General features: G+C 42.7%; 1 protein-coding gene across 2 annotated transcripts in view; it reads left to right on the top strand.

The window, feature by feature from the left end:
• The first annotated feature begins 1,728 nt into the window (after positions 1–1,728).
• mybpha (myosin binding protein Ha) overlaps positions 1,729–24,550 on the top strand; it is a 27,525-nt gene continuing 4,703 nt past the window's right edge. The window contains exons 1-9 of one of the 2 annotated variants that reach the window (XM_083895090.1): positions 1,729–1,995; positions 5,425–5,559; positions 7,320–7,487; positions 12,646–12,734; positions 12,825–13,020; positions 14,642–14,781; positions 14,855–15,014; positions 17,758–17,894; positions 23,909–24,095. In XM_083895090.1, coding sequence (XP_083751216.1) covers positions 1,743–1,995; positions 5,425–5,559; positions 7,320–7,487; positions 12,646–12,734; positions 12,825–13,020; positions 14,642–14,781; positions 14,855–15,014; positions 17,758–17,894; positions 23,909–24,095 — 1,465 coding nt within the window. In that variant the 5' untranslated portion in view covers positions 1,729–1,742. Of the gene's footprint in view, positions 1,996–5,415; positions 5,560–7,319; positions 7,488–12,645; positions 12,735–12,824; positions 13,021–14,641; positions 14,782–14,854; positions 15,015–17,757; positions 17,895–23,908; positions 24,096–24,550 lie in introns of both variants that reach the window. The other variant, XM_083895089.1, reaches the window with a different exon arrangement.

Genomic DNA, 24,550 nt, shown 5'->3' with positions numbered 1-24,550 from the left:
TTGACTCATCTCGTAAACACGGGAAACGCGGTAACATTTGAACGCCACACCATCTTCCAGAAAAGCTGTCGTCTTTTAGCTAATTGTTTAGCTAATTTCCCGCCAATTTACAAAGTCTCGGGTCTCCACCATTTTGGAAACGCGAACTTCTTGCTGACTCATCTCGTGAACACGATAACATTTGAACGCCGCACCGTCTTCCCGAAAAGCTGCCGTCAGTGACGTCGAATTTTTTAGCTCATTTTATTTTAGCTAACTTCAGTTCTGGCTCCTGATTGGCTGAAGAGTTTTTTGTTTTTTTTACGTTATTTAACTCCCGATTTTAACTGAACGATATCACTGACTGCAGCTTTAAACCATACGTGTTTTGCGATTGAAATGATCCGTCCTTAGCTCCTCCCACCTGACGCATACGCTTCGCGTATCTCGCCTACCCCAGCTTTAATTGCGAAAGAGTCAGAGGAAGTGAACGGATGAAACGTTAATATACGCGTTTGGACCTAAAAAAACACACATTTATCGTAGGAGTTGTTTTTAATAACTGGATTTCTTCCGATCAAACTTCTGTTGTTGTTTTTTTTTCTTATGCAAATATTTGTAAAGTTGTTGTTTTGGTTTTTTTTCCCCTCATGACATCACTATTGTACACACTGTAAATACGGATCATTGCATCTGCGACAGCAATCATTAAATAAAGAAGAGTGGAGCTCCGTCTTCGTCCTGCAGGGGGCAGCAGCAGCAGCAGCACTTACACAGCTCACTGGCATGTTCCGTAGCCGCGCGTGTGACGTCACACTCCACATGAATAATAACGCTGAGCTGTGGACACGAGAAAATAAAAGTCATGCCATTCTTCACCTCACCTGCTCTGACTGCTGTCACTGTGTTCGGCCACTGGGGGGCGCCAACGTCACGGGGAAGCGTTTACAGAGAGACGCTGTCATTTTAGTATTTTTTTAAGTTTAAGTTAATTAAAAACATAAAAATAGAGAAAAGAGACGCAAATTATTGTGTAAAAAAATACATAATGTTGAAAAAATAATGTAAACCTACTTTATAGATATTTCATTTAATTTCTATACACTGTATATGCACATATACATATGTATCAGCCTATATTTACAATAAATAAATAATAATAATAATAATAAATGTGATTAAAAAATATTAATTATATATCAAAGTTGACACACTTTTTCTATTGGTACATTAAATGTATATTGCTGAGGTCTTTTATTTAATACTATTTGTTTTCATTTTAATTACTTTAAAGGGATTTTGTTTATTTCCTTTTGATTTCAAAATAAAAGTTCGATTTATAGGTGAAATTCATGTCAATATGAAGCTATAAATAAATACATAAATAAATATCTATTACAAATTATGTAAAAAAAAAAAAAAAATTCACAAGATTAGAAAGAGTTACAAGAGTTAAAGGGATTATAAATATATAAATTTTGTTAAAAGTGTTTAATTGAGTTGTTTAGTGAAATAAAAAACGGTCAAATAAAAAGTTCCATTACTTAAAATTTAAATTATATTAAGTTCAAAAATGACGGTGATAAAAATAATCAAATATTTTTGGATCACTTTGTGTGACAGCTATGATGATGATGATGATGATGATGGTGAAGTGGGAGGAGCCTCAGAGTGACTGAGTGAGTGGGCGGAGCCTCTCAGGGCCTATATAACAGCCTCCTCACAGGCCTCCTGCACTGTTCTCCTCACAGTGTGTCAGCGTCATGCCGGGAAAACCTGCGCCCATCAAGAAGTCTCCGGCCAAGAAGGCGGCGGAGAAGGTTCCTTCAGGGGCGGCTTCTCCTGAGACCGTTCCTGAGAAGGTTCTTGAGAAGGTTCCTGAGCCGGAACCAGAACCTGAACCTGTACAAGATGTTCCTCCACCTGTAGAAGCTCCAGCTCCAGCTCCAGCTCCAGCTGAACCTCCTGCTCCTCCTGCTCCTCCAGCTCCTCCAGCTCCTGCTGCTCCTGCTTCAGGTGCAGTGACGTCCATTTACGAATTATGAATGAAATGAACATTTCATGCTTAAAATGAAGGCAAATAATCAAACTGACTTCATTCATGTGAAGATTTACTCATTCATTTCATCCAGAAACGTCGACGGTTCAAGCGAAAACAGCAAAAAGACACAGTTTTTACTTTATTTTTCTGATAAATACACAGTTTTATTGTTTAAAAAGACGTTTGATGAAGAGAGAAACACGATTTTAAAGTCCTCTTATGATCCCACTGAAGAAAATCCTTCAAATGAATGACCATTTTGAATAAAACATAATTAAAATTGTAAAAAAAAACTATGCAGACGACGCTGTGATTTATCACTGGTTTTAATGTGAATTCGATTCATCGGTTTAAGTATTTCTCAGACTCTTGTTTCTTTGAATATCTTCGGTTTTAAAAACGTCACCCTTTCATGGCCCAAATGAACGGATGAATGTGGAGAATAATCATAAAATGACGATTATTCACTTGTGTGAATTTCTCAATAAAAGACCCCGTTGAAATCCGGCTGTTCTTGTCGCCGTGGAAACAGAAGCTGCTGAAAGCGCTGCGCTAGCTCGCTAACTCGCTTTTGTTTGTGGTGTTTTTAACAACAACTGCTGCTGAAGACGGTAAAACACACAAACTAACAAACGCTGACAATTACCCATCATGCTTTTCCCCCCGCCATGAGGACGACTGATGAACTTTAACTGTCATGCAACCTTGTAAACCAATAATTTTTCCATCTTACGTAAATTAATCATCATTAAAAAAAATAAATAAAAAAACACTGCCAGAATATAACGCTTTAGTGCCACCTGCTGGATGTATCAGGTAATGGAATAATAACTTGTAGTTTCAGTTCTAATTAGAAGAAAACTATCATTTATAATGGGTTTTAATGGGGACATTTTTGTCCTTAAGGTGCCGAATGTAACTTTTTCGTTTACACAGTTTATTATAAGCGTTTCAAAGTTAAAAAAAAACATTTTTCAACTAATATTATAAAGTTGTGTGAGGGTTAAAACTTTTCCACTTTTATAATCTGATGCTAGAAATTAAAAGTTTGACGGAAAAGATGTCGTTGATAATTCACAGCGTCCTCGTCGCTGCTGATTGTTTTTTTTACCGAAAGCTTCTCTAACCTTTAACCTTTAACGCTAGCTGCTCCAGCGGAAGCCGTCGTAGCCGAGGAGCCGCCGCCCAAAGCGCCAACGCCGCCCCCTGCTGAAGGTAACGCAACATTTCTGCTCTGCTTTGGCCTGGAACAACAACAACAACAACTCGGGGTCAATCTACGTAGAATAAAACTAATAAAGTGTAATTAAAATACCCAGGACCTGAGAACGCAAACAGAGAATATTCTCAAAGTTTGGCACAAACGTTCGCTTGGATTGAACGATAAACTAAATAAATGTTGGGCCAAGGTCCTGGTAACCTTGTGTTTTTAGGAAGGTGATTTTTATTAAGATTCCATCACATACGGCACAAACGTTCACTTGGATAAACTGATCTCATTTTGTTCGTCAAAGATCGACATTCACTTGGATCATCATGGACGATCTGAGTAGGGTAGAGTAGAGTAGAGTAAATCCCTTCTTTGTCTTGTGAACGAGTGATTTTTATGAAGAACACCTGTAGGACATGACATCACATTTGGCATAAACGTTCACTTGGACTGACTTCAAAACGCTCTTTCTTGTACGTTCACTTGGACGGAGCTAATGTCGGTCGTCGGACATCAAAGAGCACGGTCAAAGTAATCTCGTGTATTTGCGATTTGTTATTTTTTCAGAACACAAACGTTCACTTGGATTCGAGGGTTAGGGTTCATTCAAAGGTCACTGTGACCTTCCAAGCCCGTCTTACCTAAGGAACGTCTCGAGACAGTCCTTCAGATTCGGTAAAAACGTTCACTTGGACTGACTTCAAACGCTCTTTTTTGTCGTACGGATTTCAAATTCGGCACAAACGTTCACTAATGTTGGTCGTCATCAAAGAGTACGGTCAAAGTGACCTCGTGTATTATTTCAGAACACAAACGTTCACTTGGATTCGAAGGTTGGGGTTCGTTCTCCAGACAGTCCTTCAGATTCGGTAAAAACGTTCACTTGGACTGACTTCAAACGTTATTCTTTGTCGTACGGATTTCAAATTCGGCACAAACGTTCACTTTGACGGAGCTAATGTCGGTCGTCGGACATCAAAGAGCACGGTCAAAGTAACCTCGTGTATTTATGATTGTTATTATTTCAGAACACAAACGTTCACTTGGATTCGAGGGTTAGGGTTCATTCAAAGGTCACTGTGACCTTCCAAGCAAATCAACACACTTTATCGGGAATTAACGTGCATAAAAAGCCATGAAACTTTCTGGTGAAAATGTGCGTAGCACCCAAACCCGTGCATTGCTCAAACTATAGCGCCCCCTTAAGGTGAAACGTGGATGGAGCAAACCAAGATGAAGTTGCACCAAATTTCCCAAAACTTGGTGGGAACTTGTTACAGCCCAAGACGAACAAAAAAGTCAATCGGGACCACGGGCTCAACTCAACAGGAAGTCGGCCATTTTGAATTTGGCGTCCAAAACTTTGGCGATTTGCGCGTTTCGTAAATCAACAAAATAAATCGGGGGTTAACGTTAACGAAAAATGTGCATAGTGCCCAAACCCGTGCGTTGCTCAAACTCTATAGCGCCCCCCCTAAGGTGAAAACCGAGTTCCACCAAATTTCCTGGAACTTGGTGGGAAGATGTAATAGCCCAAGACGAACAAAAAAGTAAATCCGGACCACGGGCTCAACTCAACAGGGAGTCGGCCATTTTGAATTTGGCGTCCAAACCTTTGGCGATTTGCGCGTTTCGTAAATCAACAAAATAAATCGGGGCTTAACGTGCATAAAAAGCCATGAAACCTTCTGGAAAAATGTGCATAGTGCCCAAACCCGTGCGTTGCTCAAACTCTATAGCGCCCCCCTAAGGTGAAAACCGAGTTCCACCAAATTTCCTGGAACTTGGTGGGAAGATGTAATAGCCCAAGACGAACAAAAAAGTAAATCCGGACCACGGGCTCAACTCAACAGGGAGTCGGCCATTTTGAATTTGGCGTCCAAACCTTGGCGATTTGCGCGTTTCGTAAATCAACAAAATTTATTGGGGGTTAACGTGCATAAAAAGCCAATTTTATTTTAGCAATGCCTTTGGGGGATCGGATCAAATTTGCCACACATGTTCACTTGGATTAGCTGTGGAGATTAGAAGATTTAAGCGTTAGATTAATTCGGAGTCACCAGGCGTTTCGTTTCATTTAAACGTTTTTCCGTTATTGAATCAACGCCGCGGTTGACAGATCGCCGTTCATTAGCGATTAGGGGTTCGTCTTTCGTCTCCGACCGCTGATGAGTTAATCTGATAGTCCTTGCAGCTCCCAGCAGCGCTCCCGTGGACGTGTCCCTGGACGACGTGAACGACTACAGCTTCACCATCAAGTGGGAGACGCCGGAGACGATCGGCGCCACCGGCCTTGAGGGATATACCATCGAGTACCGCAAGGATGGGAGTAAGTCTTTACATCTGTGTCTATGTGTGTGTGTGTGTGCAGGCTGCACCTGTCCTCACAGTGTCGGAGGTCACGGAGACGCTTCCAGGCCGGATTCGGCCCGCGGCAACATTCCGCCGCCTGTCACCGTATCTCCTGACGCCGCTTTTAGACGCGCACGTTCGCTCGGATGACGGCCCGTCAGGGCAGCGTCTGGGGTTTCACCGCCGCGCGGGGGTCGAGAGGTTCTCCTTGCCGGGCGCAGGTCGGTTTTTGTGAGCGCGCGTCGACAGGTGATAAACCACTTAACGCTAAAGGGGGCCCGCCCCGCGACGGGGACGGTGGTTCTCGGACGTTTTTTAGACCGAGAAAATAGCGAGGTCAGGAAGTGACGCCGATATATCGCCGCTAACGTTCAAACACAGTGGTGCGAAATAGGTCGTCATCATCCTCCTCCTCTTCCTCACATGTACTTCACACGCTGGTAAAGTGAAATTAGATTACGATGCATCGAGGGATTAGGTGACGCTAATATTAGGGTCCGCGCACGAACGCCAGGGGCTGAAACTCATGCTAGCAACCCGTTGAGGAACCTTCAGATTGTTATAATTCTGGTCATTTCTGAGGTTAACGAGCATAAAAACTCATGAAACTTTGCATGGAGGTCAGGTGTGGTTAAAATGCAATATTGGCTCTATAGCGCCCCCTAAGGTGAAACATGGATAGAGCAAGCCAAGATGAAGTTGCACTAAATTTCCCAAAACTTGGTGGGAACTTGTCATAGGCCAAGACGAACAAAAAAGTCAATCAGCACCACGGGCTCAACTCAACAGGATGTCAACCATTTTGAATTTGGCGTCCAAATATTGGCGATTCGCGAGGTTCATAAATCAACAAACTTAACCCATGTGTTGCTCAAACTCTATAGCGCCCACTTCAGATGAAACCGAGTTCCACCAAATTTCCCAAAACTTGGTGGGAACTTGTTATAGTGGAAGAGGAACAAAAAAATCAATGAGGACCATGGGCTCAACGGCCATTTTGAATTTGGCGTCCATACCTTGGCGATTTGCGCGTTTCGTATATCAACAAACTTTATCGGGGATGAACGTGCATAAAAAGCCATGAAACTTTCTGGCGAAAATGCGAATAGTGGCCTCACCCATGTGTTGCTCAAACTCTATAGCGCCCCCTTAAGGTGAAACATGGATGGAGCAAGCCAAGATGGAGTTGCACCAAATTTCCCAAAACTTGGTGGGAACTTGTTACAGCCCAAGACGAAGAAAAAATTCAATCAGGACCACGGGCTCAACTCAACAGGAAGTTGGCCATTTTGAATTTGGCGTCCAAATCTTGGCGATTCGCGAGTTTCGTAAATCAACACATTTTATCCTACTGTGAAGGGGTTAACGTGCGTAAAAAGCCATGAAACTTTCTGGCGAAAATGCGAATAGTGCCCTATCCCGTGCGTTGCTCAAACTCTATAGCGCCCCCTAAGGTGAAAACCGAGCCAAAACTGAGTTCCACCGAATTTCCCGAAACTTGGTGGGAAGATGTTGTAGACCAAGACGAACAAAAAAAAAGTCAATCTGAACAACGGCCTCAACTCAACAGGAAGTCGGCCATTTTGAATTTTGGCGTCAAGTAGTACCGCCAGAGGAAGCTTGCGTACCACTGGTGGTACGCGCACCACACTTTGACAACCATGGGTTTACAAATGCATAGATAAAGTGAACTAAAAGCTCCGCATTAACACTGACATCCCTGTGTTTCCTTTGCAGCGTCAGACTGGATCGTCGCTAACGACTATCCGACGCAGGTGACCCACTACTGCATCAAGAACCTGACCAAAGGCGACCTGATGCACGCCCGCGTGGTCGCGGTCAACCGCGCAGCTCGCAGTGACCCTGGCGTCCTCGCCGAGCCTGTGACCATCCGTGCGGTCGCCGGTGAGTCGCAGATAAATCTGGTTTTTTTTTTTTCTCTATGGGGTTTGGTGCGGGGAGAGTTTTCACCTTCTCTTACAGAGCAAAAAATGGGCGTAAAAACATCTGATATCGTCCGTCTCCGACCTCTTTAACAGGCGTTCGCTCACAGTTGTAACTTATGACCTATCCTTAAAATACTCGCCGTGCACCCGGCGAAGGCAGAGGCGCTAATAACGTCTCGGATGAACGTCTCGGATGAACGTCCATAAATCCACGCCGGGTGTCGACGAGCTCTGTCGTCGGCGTCCGACGGCGCTTTCTCTTCTGTGTACACACACGGCTTCGGCTTTTACTGACGTTTGTGTTCGCGAGTGAGAAGGTCACGCCGCTCGCGCCGCGGCTGACGCTATTTTTTACTTTTATGGGAGGAACAGAGGCTTTGCTGTTAGCACGTTAGCTTCTCAGTGACACGGCGGGAGAAGAAATGGGACGGTAAACTATTTATGTATTTGTTTGTTCAACAAACTTTAACATTGAAGACTCGATGTGAGAGGTGTGCGTTTGAATAAAATGATGATTTTGATTTTATTCTATAAACCAAATCACGACATTTCACCAAAAACCCAAAATAGAAATGTTGTAATTTATGGGATTTATTTACAGGAAATTGAAATGTTTAATTTTTTAAACAATGTATTACGCGTGTGTGTGTGTCAGACAGGATGACCCCTGCCAAATAATGCGCTACTCTATTCACCCATGGTGAAACAGGTTGCCAAATAGTGAGCTGTTCCATAAATCCAAGGCAAAAGACTGACGGCCACACAATAAGCTACTCGAGACGTCAACAAAGAGACGGCACGCAAAATAATGAGCTGTTCTAATCAGACTGACTGCCAAATAATGAGCTATTCTATTCATGGACAATAAACCGACCTCCGACCCCTTACTTATTTTTGTGTTTACCTGTAAACTACACCACTGTTTGATTATGCTAACACGTTATAGCATCGGTATTTTTAATTTATCTAACTTTAAGGTTTAATTACTGGTAAAAACCAAAATTTATGGTTTTGTATCACGAGTTTGTGTTAAATACAGAATTCGTAGATTGGCGTGTGTGAAAATATGGTATAAATTCTATAAAAGTTAGCTTGATCTAGTAAACGAAGACTCATTTTAAGCCTTTAAAAGGGAGAATTTTCTCAAATTTTGCCCAGTTTTTGCCTGTTTTTCTCTAGTTTTGTGGAACATTAGCGTCTGAAAGTGGCTCCAGATTCACAAACAAACGTTTTTAAGTCTTTTTTTACAAAGACAAAGACACGTTACGCCCTGTGGCACAAAGACAGACAGCAGGTCGGTTGCTTTGCCTCTCGAATGCCCGCCGCGCCTGCTGCACATTGCTGGGAGGTGTCGTGATTAGTGGGGGATTAGAGTTTGAGCCAAACGGAAGAACCAGACCTGAGCTTAATGAGTCAGCGAGCGTAATGGCGACAAATGTCAGGACGAGAGGACGAGACTCTGCTTCGGGCAGGAAACCAAACAAACACGTGGTTCCCGTCACTTTGAGAAGTCCAGCGTGGAATATTCAACGTCATATTCCCGTCATAACGACTTCAAAATGCTTCATAAAGAGCTCGGAACTCCTGTAGTTTTTCCTGCCAACCAGAGGCGTTTCTAGAGTCTGTAGGGGCCCCTAAGCAAAAATTCCCAGGGGGGCCCTTCCTTCCAACCAGTGTTCATCACCATTATGTCATAAATAATTTGACACCAATGAAAAATGTACAGTAAAATACTGTAAATAGCTTTTAAATAACTATATAAACTTAGTAAAAAAAATACATTACACTGTAAAGAGCCCACATTATAAAACAATATAAATATATAGAACAATAAAATACTGTAAACAACTGGAAAAAAAACATATATAAACTGAGTAAAAAAGATATGCATTACACTGTAAATAATCCTCTTCAGGTGGGGCCCCTTTAGGGGGGGTTTCCTACTGAGATGTCATTGCAAATCGCCCATTGTTGTTTAAGGGGGACGGGGAGGCGGCTGCTCACTGCACATTTCAGTAAAAACCGCCCTCAGGCTCCGAGTGTCGGGGGGGGGGGGGGCCCTATCGGCTCGGGGGCCCCAAGCAGTTGCCTGCCCTGCCTGTTCACAAGCTGCGCCTCTGCTGCCAACGTGGCGGCGTCAACGGGAGTTCGCGGTCGCTTTAAATCCACAGAGATCGGGCAAAAGTCTCGCAGAACGTGACGGACTGAGTAAATCTGATGCCAACGCTGACCCCTGGTGGTTTTTCGTGAGTATGGATCAGCTGGAGCTTCTATGAAAACGCGTAAAAATAGATAAATATTAGAAGCTATTTGTAACGGCGCCGAAGTTAGCGCCCAGATGTAAGTTAAGGTTCTATTGTTTCCCCTTAGCCGCTGACTGAATCTGGATGCTAACGTCTGCGCCGTTAGACCACGCTAACGTCCATTTCATTTTTTTATGCCCTAATATTTGACAGATTAAGATTATACTCGCACCCAGTCCTTGTTTAACCTGCTGGAATACACTTAAAGGGCCAGTGCCGCCTATAAAATTGCACGTTTCCGCTTCACGCCAAAAAGTGATTGCAGCTCCGATCTTGAGACTTAAAGGCGCCATACGTAAGAATGTGGCCAAAAACGGTTACTACGTTCAAATTCAAAACACCAAAGTCTTTAAAGGTTTCGTTTTTTTCTGACGTAACTGGCAACCCGTGGTTGCTCGGCAGCTGAGACTCCACCGACTGCAATGATTGGTAGACGGCGGTAGGTGGCGCCACATGATTTGCAGTCTGCTAAATATTTTTTTTAAATGCGAATATTTTGTATGTGCTGTTGTTGTTGTTGAGTTCGGTTTGTTATATGAACATTATTCCTGAGTCTCTGTGACATATTAGGAAGATTTTATGGCCAGTTGCTTTAGATCATTGGTTCTCAAAGTGCGGCCCGGGGGCCAATGGCGGCCCGCAGAAACATTTCTGGCGGCCCCGCAGTGAATTACAGTTGATAGTTTTAATCCAGGAGCATTTAACTAAACTTGTTAAATGTTTATTGGACATTACTGGATACAGACCAATAAGTGTAAACAAAAATACTGGGTATTTACCTGGTTTCTATATGGTGAATTTTAGTGTATTATTGTGTTATAATCTGGTAATAAGCAGGTAGCTACAGCCCCCAATTACTAGCTATTTACCCAGTAAATATATGGTAACAGAAATGTGTTACTTGGTATTAACCTGTAATTAGAAGGTAAGAACAATGGCCAAAATACTGGGTAATTACACAGTAAATTATAAAGCATTATTATATTGATGGCAGCCCTCAGTCCAATGTTGGGTTCCTAAATTGGCCCTCAGGTATCAACACTTTGAGAACCCCTGCTTTAGATTTATTACATAGTGCACCTTTAAAGTTTTTTTTTTTCTGGCGAAAAAATCACTTTTTGTTTAATTCACGAGGCTAATATTTGTCAGATTATAATCCCACGCGGTCCTTAAAGGTCCAGTACAACCAATAAAATGAAAGTGAACTCTTACAGTTGTTTGCAACCTGCCAACATGGCGGTTCAGAGTTCTTAAACTAAACCCTCCTCGATGTTAAACACTGGACTTTTAAGACTTTTTAAGGGTCCTCTGTAACCCTGAGGGGGGAAACCAGCTCAGACATGTCCTCAGTGATGGAGAGCAGCAGCTTGTCGGTTTTAAATGTCCTCTAAGCCTCGCAGAGATTTGCTGCTCCTGCAGAAAAGCGCGAGGGATGCTGTTGCTGACACTTAGCACCCGCGCCTCGACCGAAAAGGAAAAAAAAAAAAAAGGAAAACCAGGACGGGACGAATCATCCGTGGGATTTTATTCGCATGCGACGCGCATGCAGTTTCCAGATCAGTTTAGTTGGAACGCGCGGAGTTTCCCTGCTGCTTTTCCGCTTATCGAGGACGCGACGGGACACGTGTTAGCATCCCGTCATCGAGAGTTATTTCAGTAGGAGGAGGAGGAGGAGGCCTCTTCCTCGTTTGCTTCTCTCTGCCCAGATACTGTACTTCTGCCGACCTCGAGCAAAGTGAGCCCTCCACATTTATACCTGAGCAGCTCCCCTTTTTTAGCATTCCTCCAATAGACAAAGAGTCTGCCATTCCAGGCGGTGTTTTCACACCTCTTTGTCCACCGCAGGTATCGGGGAGCCGACTCCCCGCGGATGTTGCAGGAAGGTGTTAGTTACACAATACACAAAGGATCCGGTATTCTGTACTGGGCAGGTTTTCTACTATTTATAGTTAAAAATGTTTACTTATATTTCCAAAATCTACTTAAAGTTCCAAAATCTAGCTGGTGTGATGGAGACGTTTTCAAGTAATTTCATTCAGTTCTTCTAGTTGCCGAGTTCGCTGCTGCTATGGCTAGCGGAAGTCAATGGTACCTGCTAGCATTAGCATTAGAAACACTCATACCGACTCCACAGTGCACCCGAGGCAAATCAATTGTAACGGCAGACTATGGATGTACATATCTGTGTTGATAGAATAAAATTTGAAATAAAACCAACTTCGCAATTTGAAGGATTTATGTCTCAGCAGCAGCAGCAGCAACGCGTCATACTTCCTGTTAGGTTATGGCAGCGGCGGACTGACTCCGCTGCTGCTGAGAAAGTAGTCCCTCAAAAATTCATGCGGCGCGACGTTAGTTTTGTTTCAAATCATTCTATCAACACAGATATGTACATCGATAGTCTGCCGTTACGATTGATTTGCCTCGGGTGCACTGTGGAGTCGGTATGAGTGTTTCTAATGCTAATGCTAGCAGGTACCATTGACTTGCGCTAGCCATAGCACCAGCGAACTCGGCAACTAGAAGAACTGAATGAAATTTCTTGAAAACGTCTCCAGACGTCTCCGTCACACCGATTGAGTTGGAAAATAGGTCTTATGTCCAAATTTCCGAACTATCCCTATTAAAGTTCCAAGTTTTGGTTCCTCAAGGCTCTGCGTTCGGCCCCACACTTTTTTAAACTTTAGATGAGACACCAGGGGCTGACGCAGAGTTTGACTGGTTCGTATCTTGTACAAATAAGATAGGGCATCAACAAAAATCTTCAGATCAAGTTTTGGTCTCTGTGAGGAACTCGAGCTTTTCTTTTTTCAGATCGTCCAAAGATCCGCATGCCGCGCATTCTCCGCTCTCGCTACATCAAAAAGGTCGGCGAGCAGGTCAACGTGGTCATTCCATTTGTCGTAAGTCGGCGCGCAAGACTCCTTTTTAATCCCGAACGCTCGACGAATCACGGTCGACCGTCACTTGTCTTTTGTCTTGTCGCCTCTCAGGGGAAACCCAAACCCGCGGTGTCGTGGCTGAAGAACGGTCAGCCTCTGGACGCCAAGAGGGTCAACATCAGGAACAGCGACCGCGACAGCATCGTCTTCATCCGCTCGGCCGAGAGGGAGGACTCCGGCGTGTACGAGATGTCCGTCAAAGTGGAGAGCTTCGAAGACAAAGCCACGCTCACGCTGCAGATCGTGGGTGAGTCACGGAAACGGGTGCGCTCACGTGTTAATGTTCCGCTGGTGCGCGTGTGCGTGCGCGTGCACGCTCGCCACGCGGCGTTGATTTGTTCACGCCTCGAAACGACGAGGACGATCTTTCGTGCCGTTGTTTGTTTGATCTGAAGCAGTAAAGATTTGAAGCGTCGAGATTCTCCGAATGTGTCTGGACTTATTTAGCTCACGACACGAGAGGTTTTATCGTCAGAGACCGTTTAAAAAAAGCGAAGAAGCTTGGAAGGAAGTCTGTGAGGAAGTTGGACTCTCCCGAAATGCTGCTTCCATGTGGAAAATAAGCAGATATGATGTCTGACAAAGTCGGGGCACAAAAGCAAGTAGACATTGGCCGTTGCACATTTTTGCTTCATTTGCGATTTCGCCTCATTCGATCCCTTTCACACCTCACACAATGACTTAAAAACCAAATCATATCACGTCCACGACGTCACGTCACACCCATGTCCGGTGTTCAGCCAGACTCGGTTCACGATATACTATAAGCTTTATCTACAGAAACCGTTTTTAGAAAAGGAAAAAGCTTGGTAAAGTCAGCGAGGTGTTCCTCAAGGCTCTGTGTTAGGCCCCACACTTTTTTTGATTTTTTTTGATATGATACCAAAAGCTGATGCATTTTTTTTACATGTATCCACTTAACGTTCCAAAATCTAGTTAAAGTTCCAAAATCTAGTTAAAGTTCCAAAATCTGCTTAAAGTTCCATATTCTACGTAAAGTTCCAAAATCTACTTATAATTCCAAAATATAGTTAAAGTTCCAAATTCTACTTTTAGTTCCGAAGTCTACTTTAAGTTCCAAAATGTACTTAAAGTTCCAAATTCTACTTAAAGTTTCAAAATCTACTTAAAGTTCCGAAATCTGCTTAATGTTCCAAAATCGACTTAAAGTTCCAAAATCTATTTAAATTAGCAAAATCTACTTAAAGTTCCGAAATCTGCTTAATGTTCCAAAATCTACTTAAAGTTCCAAATTATACTTATATTCCAAAATCTACTTAAAGTTCCAAATTCTACTTAAAGTTTCAAAATCTACTTAAAGTTCCAAATTTTACTTAAAGTTTCAAATTCTACTTAAAGTTCCAAATTCTACTTAAAGTTCCATATTCTACGTAAAGTTCCAAAATCTACTTATAATTCCAAAATATAGTTAAAGTTCCAAATTCTACTTTTAGTTCCGAAGTCTACTTTAAGTTCCAAAATGTACTTAAAGTTCCAAATTCTACTTAAAGTTTCAAAATCTACTTAAAGTTCCGAAATCTGCTTAAAGTTCCAAAATCGACTTAAAGTTCCAAAATCTATTTAAATTAGCAAAATCTACTTAAAGTTCCAAATTCTACTTATATTCCAAAATCTACTTAAAGTTCCAAATTCTACTTAAAGTTCCAAATTCTACTTAAAGTTTCAAATTCTACTTAAAGTTCCAAATTCTACTTAAAGTTACAAATTCTACTTAAAGTTCCAAATTCTACTTAAAGTTCCAAATTCTACTTAAAGTTTCAAATTCTACTTAAAGTTCCAAATTCTACTTATAGATAAAATTCTACTTATAATTCCAAAATCTAGTTAAAGTTCCAGTTTCTCCTCAGAGCTGCCTGGTCCTCCTGCCACCGTGAAGCTGGTCGACGCCTGGGGCTTCAACGCTTCCCTGGAGTGGACTCCGCCGAAGGACAACGGCAACTCGGACATCACGGGCTACACGGTTCAGAAGGCGGACAAGAAGACCGGGGTAAAGGTCAACGACGACGACGACGACGACGACATGGACGGCGTCTGATGTTTCTTTTCCTCCGTCTCTGCAGGAGTGGTTCACGGTGCTGGAGCATTTCCACAGACTGGCCGTCACCGTCACCGGCCTCGTCATGGGAAACGCGTACGCGTTCAGGGTGTTCGCCGAGAACCAGGTGGGGCGGAGTCAGGCGGCCGGCGTCACCAAGAAGGTGGCCGACATCCCCAAGACAGGTGACCCGCCCCCCCCCCGCTCACGGTGCTTTATTAGGGGGAGGGAGGTAGTGTGAGGTACACTGGTTTGTAAACCGCTCACTCTGCCACACCAAACCCCATAGAGAAAAACAGTGATTTTAGCTCACAGGGACACACTGCTGCCTCGTGTGGTCAATTTGTGCCACTGAGGTAAGATTTTTTAATGCCGAATTGACAAAATAAGACATTTGAAGTTAGTGATGGAGGCAGCAGTGGATCGACAACTCCTGTGAACTCCTGTGTCTCTGTGATGTGTAAAATCCCTGTTTTTCTCTATGGGGTTTGGTGCAGGGAGCGTGAGCGGGTTTATAAACACGAAGCACGAAGTTGTGCTGCTGAGAAACAGACGCTCACACGATAAGATCCGTGTCAGCTCAAGTTGACGACACGTTCACGTCTTTATCTCACTGTATGACAGACTTTTCCAACAGGAAACTGAAGTTTGTAAAACCACTCACTCTCCCTGCACCAAAGCCCATAGAGAAAAACCGTGATTTTACACATCACAGAGACACAGGAGTTCACAGGAGTTGTTGATCCACTGCTGCCTCCATGCCACCAAGTTCAAATGTCTTATTTTGTGAATTCGGAAATAGTTACACAAAGTGACCACACGAGGCAGCAGTAGACCAGCAGCTCCTGTGTCCCCGCGAGCAAAAAAAATCGCAGATTTTCTCTATGGGGTTTAGTCATGAACATATTCGCCTGCGACTAAAATAAGTTATTTTTTTCCTCTCCACTTGCAGCCGAGTTTTCACTCAGGCTGTTTTTCTCAGCAGTAGGGGGCGCTCACAGTGCCGTCAGCGCAAGAGCACATGTCGGAGGCTCGTACTTGAATTAGGTCGAATTGTTTGAATGAGCAAGAGCTTAAGAGGCAGCGCGGCACGACAAGTGTCTGCTTTAATGACTTGAGTGTGTGTGTGTGTGTGTGTGTGTGTGTGTGTGTGTGTGTGTGTGTGTGTGTGTGTGTGTGTGTTCACAGTGTGGAAATGGCCTCGGCTCTGCTTTAATCCTAAATGAGCAGCAGCAGCAGCAGCAGCTGTCTCTCACAGCTGTTAGAGCAAGTGTGTGTGTGTGTGTGTGCGTGTGTGTGTGCGTGCGCGTGTGTGTTTCGCGACACATCATTTTGCCGTTTATACGTCTGTGTGTCTGAGAACACGATATCTGACGAACGCCGCGAGAGAATTCCCCCGCAAACGCTCACTGGGACTCAAAGCTGAACTCCGGAGGTCAAAGGTCAAGGTCGCTGAGGCGTTATCCAGTTAGAGTTAGTCCGGCTAAGACTAGCGTTGATTAATGGGCGGACGAATGGGCTTACATGACATTAAGAAAACTGAGTTATTGTCTTAGTCTGACTAAAATAGGACTAGTCTTAGTCGGGCTAATGTGTTGATGTGACATTAAGAAAATCGAGTTATTGTCTTAGTCTGACTAAAACCGGACTAGTCTTAGTCAGACTAATGTGTTTACGTGACATTAACAAAACCAAGTTATTGTCTTAGTCTGACTAAAACCGGACTAGTCTTAGTCAGACTAATGTGTTTACGTGACATGAAGAAAACCGAGTTATCGCCTTAGTCTGATTAAAATCGGACTAGTCTTCATCAGGCTAATGCGTTAACGTGACATTAAGAAAACCGAGTTATTGTCCGAGTAATTGTCTTAGTCTGACTAACTTGTTTACATGATATTACGAAAACCGAGTTATTGTCTTAGTCTGACTAAAACTGGACCAGTCTTAGTCGGACTAATGTGTTTTTACATGACATTAAGAAAACCAAGTTATTGTCCGAGTTATTGTCTTAGTCTGACTAAAATCGGACTAGTCTTAGTCGGACTAACGTGTTTACGTGACATTAAGAAAACCGAGTTATTGTCTTAGTCTGACTAAAATCGGACCAGTCTTAGTCGGACTAATGTCTTTATGTGACATTAAGAAAACCGAGTTATTGTCTTAGTCTGACTAAAATCGGACTAGTCTTATTCGGACTAATGTTTTAACGTGACATTAAGAAAACCAAGTTATTGTCCGAGTTAATGTCATAGTCTGACTAAAATCGGACTAGTCTTATTCAGACTAATGTGTTTATGTGACATTAAGAAATCCAAGTTATCGTCTTAGTCTGACTAAAATCCGACTAGTCTTAGTCGAACTAATGTGTTTATGTGTCATGATGAAAACAGAGTTATTGTCTTAGTCTGACTAAAATCGGTCTAGTCTTAGTCAGACTTTGTTTATGTGGCAATTCAAAAGCCGAGTTATTGTGTTAGTCTGACTAAAATCGGACGAGTCTTAGTCGGACTAATGTGTTTAAGTGACTTGAAGGACACCAAGTTATTGTCCGAGTTATCGTCTTAGTCTGACTAAAATCGGACTAGTCTGAGTCGGACTAATGTGTTTACGTGACATGAAGTAAACAGTGTTATTGTCTTAGTCTGACTAAGACTAGTCCGATTTTAGTCAGACTAAGACCAAACTCAGTTTTCTTCATGTCACGTGAACACATTAGTCCGACTAAGTCTAGTCCGATTTTAGTCAGACTAAGACGATAACTCGGTTTTCTTAATGTCACGTAAACGCATTAGTCTGACTAGTCCATGTGTTTACGTGACATGAAGAAAACCGAGTTATTGTCTTAGTCTGACTAAAATCGGACTAACGTAGCCGGATAACGCCATTCATTTTGTTGTTTTTTTTGACCTTTGCCTCGTGTGTTCACAGGGATCGTCTATAAACCTCCTCAGTACGTGGACCACGACTTCACCGAGGCCCCAAAGTTCACCACGCCCCTGAGCAACCACGCCACCACAGTGGGCTACTCCACCAAGCTGCTGTGTGCCGTCCGTGGATGCCCCAAGGTCAGAGAGACAGACACTCACTCAAGACCACAATCACAAGACCAGGACCAGACTTGTCCTGAGACCTATTTCTGATTCCAGATGAGAGAGACATGGAGAGTTATTTCCATGTGTTGTGTTCTGAATCCAAACCATTTTGTTCTAACGGGAGCGTCCGGATAAAACGTTTGAGCGTGCGATGTATTCAGTTTCAAACGAGGTGCGTTTCATTTTTCACTGCTTTCATTGACGCAGAGCGGAGCGACATGGTATGTCCCTGTGACACTGTGTCACTGTGACACTCCCTGCTGCTCCGGTTAAACATATCCTTACAGTTGTTGACCGGGGCGGCTTAAGTGGAAATGCGTTTAATTACGCGTCCTCGCCTGTGTCTCCAAGGACAGTGGACGACGGTGGACGGACAAGTCGAGACAAATCAAACGGAAGCAGTTAACATGCCTGAGAGTTACTTATAGTTCTCAAAATCTGCTTATAATTCTGAACGATTCTGTGAACAAATCTGTTTAATGATTCAGTAACTGCTTCATTATCCGGTGATGCACTTTGACAGTGAGCTGAATTTCTTCTAAAAAAAAAAAGTATCTCGAAATGACTTGAAATTTACCACAGTAACAGTCGACATCGCCCTGAACAAGGATCCAGAAAAAAAAATTGCGAACCTCTTACGGAATATTTTTTATGAATTTTTGAAAATCGTTCGCCCTGATGCACTTTGACAGTGAGCTGACTTTCTTCTCAAAAACAAAAAGTATCTCGTAAAGACTTGAAATTTACCATCATAATAGTCGGCATCACCCTGAACAAGGATCCGTTGAAAATATTTGCAAACCTCTTAAGGAATAATTTTTATGAATTTTTGAAAATCCGGAAATGATCCATTTGCCCTGATGCACTTTGACAGTGAGCGGACTTTCTTCAAAAAAACAAAAAGTATCTCAGAATGAGTTGAAATTTACCACAGTAACAGTCAACATCGCCCTGAACAAGGATCCTTAAAAAAATATTTGCAAACCTCTTAAGGAATAATTTTAAAGAATTTTTGAATATCAGGAAATTATCCATTTGCCCTGATGCACTTTGACAGTGAGCTGACTTTCTTCTCAAAAACATTAGTCACATTTACATTGTCCATAATGAAGTTGCACAGTGTTTGTATTATTTTAGTCTTTACGTTCCTTATCATTCATTACCATAATTGAAAAATCTTCTTCAGCGCCCACTATAGGAATACACACTTCCTACAGACACTGCACTGGTCAGATAAAAAGCTAAACACAGACTCTAATCTGTCCTCTTTTATCTGTGTCTTCCTCTGTCCATCATGTCCATATGTGTGTGTGTGTGTGTGTGTGTGTGTGTGTCTTCAGTCACACTGATAACAGCTTCAGTGTGAACTCAGGTGGTAAAAATATCACCTCAGGACAGTAAAATAGAACCACTTATCTGCTGCTGCTGCTCTGTTCTTTATCACAGGACATGTCTGTCTGCAGAGGACATGACAGAGGACACATGTCCTCAGAGACAGAGGACAGAGGACATCACTGAGAGACACTAGAATCACCACATTCTGAAGTCTTACTGTGTTCACATCAGATCATTTATGTTTAACATGAAGTGGGAGTTTGATTTCTGTCCATGTTTTCTTCTAACTGTCCTGTGGTGGACGTGGGATGTGTTCTCCTCATGTTCTACACATGTTCTCCTCATGTTCCCCTCATGTTGTCCTCATGTTCTACACATGTTGTCCTCCTGTTCCCCTCATGTTGTCCTCATGTTCTCCATGGTTCTTCACATCTTCTCTACATGTTCTCTGCGTTTTTTCCTTATGTTGTTCTCCTCATGTGGTCCTCATGTTCTCCTCCTGTTCTCTTACATGTTCTCCACGTGTTGTCCTCATGTTCTCCATGTGTTCTTCACATCTTCTCTACATGTTCTCCACCTTTTCTCCTTATGTTGTTCTCCTCATGTGGTCCTCATGTTCTCCACGTTTTCTACACATGTTGTCGTCATGTTCTCCACATATTGTCCTCATGTTCTCCACGTGTTCTTCTCATGTTCTACACATGTTGTCCTCCTGTTCTCCTCATGTTGTCCACGTTTTCTCCTTATGTTGTTCTCAACATGTTGTCCTCATGTTCTCCATGTGTTCTTCTCATCTTCTCTAAGTGTTCTCCTTAAGTTGTTCTCCACGTTATCCTCATGTTCTTCACATCTTCTCTACATGTTCTCCACCTTTTCTCCTTATGTTGTTCTCCTCATGTGGTCCTCATGTTCTCCTCATGTTGTCCTCATGTTCTCTACATGTTCTCCATGTTTTCTCCTCATGTTCTCCATGTGTTCTTCTCATCTTCTCTACATGTTCTCCACATGTTGTCCTCATGTTCTCCATGTGTTCTTCTCATCTTCTCTACATGTTCTCCACATGTTGTCCTCATGTTCTCCATGTGTTCATCACATCTTCTCTACATGTTCTCCACCTTTTCTCCATATGTTGTTCTCCTCATGTTCTACACATGTTGTCGTCATGTTCTCCACGTGTTCTTCTCATCTTCTCTACATGTTCTCTACGTGTTCTCCTTAAGTTGTTCTCCACAGTCTTCATGTTCTCCATGTGTTCTTCACATCTTCTCTACATGTTCTCTACGTGTTGTCCTTAAGTTGTTCTCCACGTTGTCCTCATGTTCTCCATGTGTTCTTCACATCTTCTCTACATGTTCTCCACATTTTCTCCTCATGTTCTCCACATGTTGTCCTCATGTTCTCCATGTGTTCATCACATCTTCTCTACATGTTCTCCACCTTTTCTCCTTATGTTGTTCTCCTCATGTGGTCCTCATGTTCTCCACGTTTTCTACACATGTTGTCCTCATGTTCTCCACATATTGTCCTCATGTTCTCCACGTGTTCTTCTCATGTTCTACACATGTTGTCCTCCTGTTCTCCTCATGTTGTCCACGTTTTCTCCTTATGTTGTTCTCCACATGTTGTCCTCATGTTCTCCATGTGTTCTTCTCATCTTCTCTAAGTGTTCTCCTTAAGTTGTTCTCCACGTTATCCTCATGTTCTTCACATCTTCTCTACATGTTCACCACCTTTTCTCCTTATGTTGTTCTCCTCATGTGGTCCTCATGTTCTCCTCATGTTGTCCTCATGTTCTCTACATGTTCTCCACGTTTTCTCCTCATGTTCTCCATGTGTTCTTCTCATCTTCTCTACATGTTCTCCACATGTTGTCCTCATGTTCTCCATGTGTTCTTCTCATCTTCTCTACATGTTCTCCACATGTTGTCCTCATGTTCTCCATGTGTTCATCACATCTTCTCTACATGTTCTCCACCTTTTCTCCATATGTTGTTCTCCTCATGTTCTACACATGTTGTCGTCATGTTCTCCACGTGTTCTTCTCATCTTCTCTACATGTTCTCTACGTGTTCTCCTTAAGTTGTTCTCCACAGTCTTTATGTTCTCCATGTGTTCTTCACATCTTCTCTACATGTTCTCCACATTTTCTCCTCATGTTCTCCACATGTTGTCCTCATGTTCTCCACGTGTTCTTCTCATCTTCTCTACATGTTCTCTAAGTGTTCTCCTTAAGTTGTTCTCCACAGTCTTCATGTTCTCCATGTGTTCATCACATCTTCTCTACATGTTCTCCACCTTTTCTCCATATGTTGTTCTCCTCATGTTCTACACATGTTGTCATGTTCTCCATGTGTTCTTCTCATCTTCTCTACATGTTCTCTACGTGTTCTCCTTAAGTTGTTCTCCACGTTGTCTTCATGTTCTCCATGTGTTCTTCACATCTTCTCTACATGTTCTCCACCTTTTCTCCATATGTTGTTCTCCTCATGTTCTACACATGTTGTCATGTTCTCCATGTGTTCTTCTCATCTTCTCTACATGTTCTCTACGTGTTCTCCTTAAGTTGTTCTCCACGTTGTCTTCATGTTCTCCATGTGTTCTTCACATCTTCTCTACATGTTCTCCACCTTTTCTCCTCATGTTCTACACACGTTCTCGACATGTTGTCCTCGATTCCCATATTTCTTTGCCTTTTTAATGTTAAATGAAGGACAGTAACCTTAGAATATTAGAAACAGTGAAATTGACGGTAAATTTGGTCAAATTCTGCTATAACACAAATAACGTGTCTTAAAACTTAATAAGTCTTATTACCTGACAGTTTATCAGTATAATTCCATGTATTTTTTTTTTAAATGAATGAATAATATTTATATGTAAGACAGATAAATATCAGTGCAGCAGACTTTAAAACCAGGAAAAGTCATCACAGATGCTTCATCGTGATGATGATGATGATCCAAATGGTCAGACCTGCATCTCTGGCTCCCTCTGGTGGAGGGTTGGTCTCGCAGCGTCTTCGCTGACTCCGCGTCCTCAGCTCTGTCCATCTGTGTTGGACACAAAGTGAAGACTGAAACCCGAGACCTGGTCCTGGTCTCGGGGTTTCAGTCGCTCTCTCCCTGCGGCAGCTTCGCGGTTCGGCCTGATTCTGCTGATCCGGTTTCAGATCAGCCCGGCGACACACATGGACTTGCGCTTGCCGGGTTTTTAAAATAGCCGTTTCCTCTATTCTGAGGCGGTGACTCAGAGTTAGTCAGAATATTCTTCAGACGAGGCGTTCGATGATGAATGACTTCACTGACAAATCCGCCACAGAACAGTTTTTTCTCTGCAGGAGAAACTCACAACTGTTTTTGACAGGTTTGGTGTATTTTTACTACACTCAGGACGTAAAGGCACAGTTCACGTCTTTATCTTCACTGTTAGACAGACTTTACCAACGGGAAACTGAAGTTTATAAACCCACTCACTCTCCCCGCACCAAACCCCCATAGAGAAAATCAGTGGTTTTAGCTCGCGGGGACACAGGAGCTGCTGGTCTACTGCTGCCTCGTGTGGTCACTTTGTGTCACTGAATTAAGTCCAAATGAAATATTTTAAAAGCCGAATTCACTAAAATAGGACATTTGAACTTTGTGATGGAGGCAGCAGTGGATCGACAACTCATGTGGACTCCTGTGTCTCTGTGATGTTAAAATCGATGATTTTCTCTATGGGGTTTGGTGCAGGGAGCGTGAGTGGGTTTACAAACACGAAGCACGAAGTTGTGCTGCTGAGAAACAGACGCTCACACGATAAGATCTATGTCAGCTCAAGTTGACAACATGTTCACGTCTTTACCTCACTGTTACGAAGACTTTTACAACAGGAAACTGAAGTTTATAAACCACTCACTCTCCCTGCACCAAACCCCATAGAGAAAACCATCGTTTTTTAAAATCACAGAGACACAGGAGTTCACAGGAGTTGTTGATCCACTGCTGCCTCCATCACTAACTTCAAATGACTTATTTTGTCAATTCGGCATCTAAAATCCTTCGTTCAGATTAACCTCAGTGACACAGAGTGACCACACGAGGCAGCAGTAGACCAGCAGCTCCTGTGTCCCCGTGAGCTAAAATCACTAATTTTCTCTCTGGGCTTTGTTGTGGCAAATTACCTTTTTAACTTAACAAATTTCAAATCTGAATGAGTTGACGACTCGTACGTCGCCAGACTCTGTGACCTCACATCAGGCCCAAATAACGCTGTCGTTTTAAGGACGGTATATCACAGCCCGTCGTTGAGCGACGTCTATTTAATTTTAACACTCTGACTCCGAACATCCCGAAATATCACGCCAACACACGACGAGGGGCTCGAATTAGGAGTTAAATTAAACGGCGCAGAGGAGCTCGGGTTACACTCGGCTGGACAAACACTGTCGAGTGTCCGTTACGTGTCCTCTCCGTCTTCATTAAGCCCCCACTGAGAGGACCAGAGTGTTTTCATACTCGGCCGCCGACCAACTCCTGTGTATGTGAGACGAGACTCTGCTGCCTAAATTTTGAATTTTATTTTAATTCGGACCTTCCTGGTGAAATAAAACTCATACAAATGTAAATAAAGAGCAAATGAAACAACGCCCTTTTTTTTTCGTCTCCTTCCAGCCGAAGATCGAGTGGATGAAAAACCAGATGATCATCGGTAAAGACGCAAAGTACCGGCAGATCTCAAACCAAGGCGTCTGCTCGCTGGAGATCAGGAAGCCCAGCACCTTCGACGGCGGCATATACACCTGCAGAGCCATGAACGACCAGGGGGAGGCAGTGGTCTCCTGCAAGCTGGAGGTCAAACGTACGTATCGCGTCCTGAAAAAAACCAACAGAGGGAGTCTTTAAAGACTTCCTGCACTTGCTAAGTCTTAATAACGAGATGCTAACTTATAATAACGAGATGCTAAGTCGTAATAATGAGATGCTAAGTCGTAATAACGAGATGCTAACTTATAAAAACGAGATGCTAACTAATAATAATGAGATGCTAAGTCGTAATAATGAGATGCTAACTTATAATAACGAGATGCTAACTTATAATAACGAGATGCTAAGTCGTAATAATGAGATGCTAACTTATAATAACGAGATGCTAAGTCTTAATAATGAGATGCTAACTTATAATAACGAGATACTATGTCGAAATTATGAGATGCTAACTTATAATAAAGAGATGCTAAGTTGTAATAACTAGAAGCTTACTTATAATAACGAGATGCTGAGTCGTAATAATGAGATGCTAACTTATAATAACGA

This window comes from Microchirus variegatus, assembly GCF_963457635.1.
Source record: "Microchirus variegatus genome assembly, chromosome: 9".
Lineage (NCBI taxonomy): Eukaryota > Metazoa > Chordata > Actinopteri > Pleuronectiformes > Soleidae > Microchirus > Microchirus variegatus.
The sequence above is the reverse complement of the archived record's forward strand: the minus strand, read 5'-3'. Positions and strand labels throughout refer to the sequence as shown.